This window comes from Zingiber officinale, chromosome 6B (assembly GCF_018446385.1).
Source record: "Zingiber officinale cultivar Zhangliang chromosome 6B, Zo_v1.1, whole genome shotgun sequence".
NCBI classification, from domain to species: domain Eukaryota; kingdom Viridiplantae; phylum Streptophyta; class Magnoliopsida; order Zingiberales; family Zingiberaceae; genus Zingiber; species Zingiber officinale.
Window position 1 is genome coordinate 98,107,936 of NC_055996.1, and position 5,919 is coordinate 98,113,854.

The window sequence follows — 5,919 nt, forward strand, 5'->3', positions numbered from 1 at the left end:
CCCTCGCAAGGTTAAGATTTACCCTTCCTTTCCCTTCACCTTCTTAATTCAGTCCTTCCCAAACATGATTAAAAAATCTATTTTCCCTTCCCTTCCCTTCTATCATCTCCTCCCAAACAGAGGGTTAAGTGAGAGGCATCCATAGAGAACATGAGTGAGTGGGGAGAGTGGAGAAAGAATATGATTAAGTGGGGATCGTAGCCCCCAAGCCCTGAGACATGCCACCTAGGCTTTGTGTTTACCCGATCCTACCAAGTGAGTCTTGTCATCTCCCCACATCACTCACATTTAGAATTTAGAAAAAAAGTTTAAATTTTATAAAAGTAAATTTGAATTTAATATCATATTAGAAATTAAAAATATATTGAGATTTTAACCGTTTTATTTATGGATTACATACTTGTTCTTTTTAATAATTTATTAAAATAAAACTAAATAAAATTATCTAAAAACAAACTAAACTCTTTTAAAATAATGAAGAACTCTAGACTAAGGAGTAATTCCTCATAGTCATAAACTTAATATATAATCTAACTATAAACATACTTATAACCTTGTCAAAAACCAAACATCTAAATATGTTACTCCTCTTATATACAGGGCTGTTAGATTAATCGGTCATAGACTCATAGCGAGGCGGGTTGATCCATCAAAAAGTCATCAACGGACGGATTTGAGTGTCGGATATTTTTTTCTGTGCTACGTGAAAAATCGAACCTCAGTATCTGGAAAACTCCCATTGCCTCAGTAGTTCGGCTATATTTGATCTGCCGGCGAGCCAGTCCGCTTCTTCTGTGCCCTACTCCACTTTGCTTCTCTCTCCCAACCATGGAGAACTACCGATCCTCTTCCAAGGGCGACGAAGCCGACGACCAGCGCTGGGGCTCACCTCTCAATCGCACGCCTTCCCCTCGATTCCCGGAATCAGTCCCGCGGCCGCCTGTCGGCCTCGCCTCCCCACCTCAATCAGTCGACGCGGAAGCATCCGAACCTAATCACGACGTCGTCCATTCTTCGATCCTCCAAACTCCCCTGCACGCTGTCGCCTTGGCCGTCGCAGACGAACTGCCTCCCTCCTCCACCTCCTCCTCCGACGACGACGATAACGGTTCTGCTCGGAAAAAGCAGAGATCTTTGTCCTCCTTCGTGTCTCCCTCTCCGGCCTCCGCTCCCTCCACCGCTTACCCGCTCCCGCCGCCGCCTTCTGGGACCGCCGCGGTGAAGAAACCTAAGAAGAAGGGCAACAATGTGTGGACGAAATCCACGTCGCGAAAGGGCAAGAAGAAGGGGAAATCTGGCAGTACTCACCACGGTGCTGCGGCCGAGGAAACTGTCGTGATGACCCCGATGCCCCGGTTTACCGACAGGACTGATGACACTCCCGACGCCGCGATCTGCCTCTCGAGGGTGTACAAAGCGGAGAAGGTGGAGCTTAGCGAGGACCGGTTGGCGGCAGGCAGTACAAAGGGGTACCGCATGGTGAGGGCGACAAGGGGCGTGCAGGAGGGCGCCTGGTACTTCGAGATTAAAATCGTTAGGCTTGGCGAGACGGGGCACACTAGGCTTGGGTGGACGACAGATAAAGGGGACCTGCAGGCTCCTGTGGGTTACGACGGGAATAGCTTTGGGTACAGGGACATAGATGGCTGTAAGATACACAAGGCCCTGCGGGAGAAGTATGGAGATGAGGGGTATTGCGAAGGGGATGTAATTGGGTTCTATATTAATCTTCCGGATGGAACTTCCTATGCACCAAAGCCACCTCATTTGATCTGGTACAAGGGGCAAAGGTACTTCTACTCTGCTGATGGGAAAGATGACCCTGCCAAAGTTGTGCCAGGTTAGCTCTTCTCTTAAAACTAGGCTGTTTTATCGCTGAATGTTTAGCTTTTGGTTTCTTGCATTCACTTTTATATTTTGATTGCTTACTTTCGATGGAAGATTAGCTAGAAATTAAAAGGCAGTTTCGTGTTTCAATTGCCTATCTTTGAAACACCTAGGCATGCTTGTCTTCTTCAGCCTAATATTGTTACTTGTTTTTTCATTGGTTCCCACTTGTCCAAGTACATTATATTCTAGCTTTGTTCTTGAACTTGTCATTGAGTCGCATAAATGATTCCTGTTGAAGTGCTCCTCACTAAACTAAAGTTGTTCTTTTTTCTCTCTTTTGTTTTTCCAGCTTCATGTACTCTTCAGAAAATTAGTGCTGCACTCTGAGTTCAATTATGGTTTCAGCTTCATTTAGTCACATTCTTCTCGTTAATATCTTATTATTATTTCTGTTATTCGTCTTCATATGAACTTTATGCAAATGATAAGATTTGCACTAAGTGATTGGATGAACTGTTTTTTTTTTCTTCATGAAAAGCTGTGGTATAAATGTTGTTCAGATTCCTTGTTCTTTAATGATTTGTAGACAAAAATTATCAAGTGCTTGATGTGTTGTTATCTCGAGCCTCTTGCTTTATTCCTGCTTTTCTATTGCAATTTTTACTGGAAATTATCAGTATGGTTAGTTCAATTATATCTTCTTTCTTTGTTTCAAGTTACAATATGTTTTAAAAGAGGGAAGAGACAATTTTTCCACATTCAATCCTCTGGGAAGAGTATATTTTTGTTTTTTGATTGTAAATCATTGATCCTATGGTGAGAAGGCCTAGCTTTCTTCTTGGTTAAGTTTTGCTGATAGTTACTCTTTTGTGATTTCATATAGCAAATCTTCTATTGCAATACTCTAAATATTTTTCAATTGAATGATGCATGATATTCATAAGAAATACCTTTTTAGGGGCATTCACTTCACATTTTTGTTTGTGTTTATTTACTTGAAAAGTAGCATTGTTGTTGCATGAAGTCAAACCACATAATTCAGTTTGTTTTACTTTCTATGGGTTATTCTATCAACTCTTTGGTTTAGGATTATTTTAATCTAAAGGACAGCCCAGTGCACGAAGCTCCCACTATGCGGGGTCCCGGGGAAGGATCCATTGTACGCAACCTTACCCTGTTTTTTTGCAAGAGGCTGTTTCCAATATTCGAACCATGACCTTTTGGTTATAAAGTAACAATTTTACGGTTGCTCCAAGGCTCCCTTCTAGGATTATTTTAATCTGTACAGAAAAATACTAAATATAGTTAGCACCCAGGTTCCTAAGGAATGTATTGAGGGAAATGGTTTCTGATGTGGCAAAACTGTGAGAAAGAATGTGCAAACAGGATTAGAATCTTATTGTTTCTAATGTCGAAGATTATAATGTTATGCACTTAGAGCTAATAGTTGATGTAAACCTATAGTTTAGGGGAATTGATTTTCAGATATGTTTGTTTCATCTTTTATTGCCCCATAAACCTTTTCTAACTCAATAAAATTTTTATGATTTTTTTTCTTCTTTTCTCTATATTTTTCCATGGTTGTCTCATTAATAAATAGCAACCATGGTCGATCTTCTAGACACACTCAAATTGTTTTTTAGAAATAGTTATTCCATGTCTTGTTTTCCCCTTTCACAAAATTTCATGTTATAAACTTGTTATTTTGACGCTTCTATAGGTTAAACAATTTGTATTATTGTATATCACCTTTCTTTTCATAGATTGATATGACTCATCAATTTATAACATTTGGTGCCTTGTTTCCTAAAGTTAATTTTAGAACAATAATTCTGTGTTCAACTTTCTTATCCTTATAATCCTTGCCTTGCATAATTCCTACAGTTTTTTAAACTTGTCCATTTTACTAAATTGTAAAAAACCTATATTTCTATTTCTCTAACCTTTTCTCCAATCCATTTTGTTTACTGTAAGAATATTATATTAATTTTTAGTGTATCGTGTTTTGTTTACTGTAAGAATATTATATTGTTTTTTAGTGTATCGTGGCATGTATTATTTCTAGTTCTTTACCCAGAAACATTCCTATATTCAAATTTATAGGTACATGTTCAAGACTGGTTGAGTTGTTTCTTTCTGGTATTTAATGCCATATTTGCTCTTGTAAACAGTTCGAGAAAAAACAAAGATGCAATTTAATTGTGATTTTTCTGGAACTCCAAATGCCAAATATTAATTTACTCATAGATTTTTTACTTTTTGTCAGATGATTTGCTAATTGTTATTACACATAACTTTACAGGGAGTGAAATGTCATTCTTCAAGAATGGGGTTTGTCAAGGTGTAGCTTTCACTAACCTTTTTGGAGGCCGATATTACCCTGCTGCCTCAATGTACACACTTCCTAACCAGCCTAACTGTGAAGTTCGATTCAACTTTGGGCCAGACTTCAATAAATTCCCACAAGATTTTGGTGGCCGTGCAATTCCACGTCCAATGAGTGAGGTTGCTTACCATGGACTTGATTGCAAGGTTGAAGGCGTGGAAAATGGCTTCTCAGAGAAAACAAGTTAAGTGTATTTTTTTCTTCACTTCCACCAAATGTAAGTTTATGATTTTGGTGACAAAACCATGATGAATGGTTATGAGGCCTGATTGTGCTGCTATTACTGACTCCTAATCGTTTATTCCTGGATTATTTTGTGGTCTGGCATTGCTGTAAGCTGTTCCATGAATACTGAGCTGTTTGACCCAGAGTGATCAGCAAACATCAACCTCCCTGATAGTACAAAGGTCTTGACATCTGCTACAATCCAGTGGGCGACTGATTTGGAGATGCATTGGCCTTGTCTAGTTGATTTTTTGCAATGAGTTCAGATCCAACTCAAAGCTTAATTAAAACAAGGGTGTTTTTACTTGCCATTTCGTTTCCCTTTCAGTTTCATTGCAGAGATAGGAGATAGTCATATGCATAGTAAAATCTGTTGCAAAGGGAACTAGATAGAGTTTAACTCCAGATAGAAATGTGTTTTGAGTTTAACTCCAGATAGAAATGTGTTTTGGCTCTCATTATCATAATGTCGTGTGTTCTGTGTGGATCAATGTGCTTTTTCTCTCACTGATACAATCTTTCAATTTTCTTGGCATATCTTGTGATATCGAGTGTTCTGTTAGCAACTTTGCATTCAGTTTTGAAGGGTGTTATTTCAGCTGTTCATTCAAGTTATTTGGTGATATGCAAGGCTTTGCAATCAGTATATGATATAATGTGTTCTGTTAGCTTATTTTTCTTCCGAGTGAAAAATGAAAGAAATGATGCTTATTTTTTATTTGGTTGTAGCTTGTATATGTGTATAATCTTTGAATGTAAATGTACTAAAATATGCATAAATAAATGAGTACTAACTTAAATATCTTAAATATGCATAAATAACAATTTGCTTGAGACTAATTTAAAAGAGTTTGAACTGCACAAGTATAAACAACTAGCGAATTGGCTGAAGGAAGCCCAAAGTAGGTCAACATGCAATCCTTAAAAGAGTTTTCTTTCTTCTTTTTAGTTTTAATCTATTCAAATCTCAAGTTGTGATCTTCTCTTGGCTTCTTCTCTAATCTCCTCTTTAAGAGTTTCAAGAAATTGTAAAAGTTTCATTAGACTAAGGTGGCGTTTAGTTTATGGATTTGGGAATGAGGGAATGGATTCATTTCCAAATCTTGTGTTTGGTTGATGAGAATGGAATTAAAATTTTGGAATGAAACTCAAAAACTTGGGTATGGATGAAACCCACCTCCTTGTTCTCTCATAGTATTTTCTCTCTCCTTATTTTATCATCACACTTTCTCTCTCCTCACACATTCTCTACCATTTTCTCTCTATATTCTCTCCCATCATATACTCTCTCTTCTCATTTTCTCTCTCTTCATTCTCTTCCATCACACTTTCTCTCACATTACACTTTCTCCTTATTTTTTTATTATACTTTCTCTCTCATCACACTTTTTCTCTCATCGTATTTTATCTCTCCTCAATCTCTCTTAGCATACACTCTCTCTCCTCATTTTCTCTCATCACACTTTCTCTCTTTTCAT

General features: G+C 37.9%; 1 protein-coding gene across 1 annotated transcript; it reads left to right on the forward strand.

Moving 5' to 3' along the window:
* Positions 1-565: 565 nt before the first annotated feature.
* Positions 566-5,047, forward strand: LOC121988380 (protein TRAUCO-like). Its single transcript, XM_042541763.1, has 2 exons — positions 566-1,840; positions 4,133-5,047. The coding sequence occupies exons 1-2, from the start codon at positions 829-831 to the stop codon at positions 4,402-4,404; spliced, it is 1,284 nt and encodes a 427-aa protein (XP_042397697.1). The 5' UTR covers positions 566-828; the 3' UTR covers positions 4,405-5,047.
* The last annotated feature ends 872 nt before the right edge of the window (positions 5,048-5,919 follow it).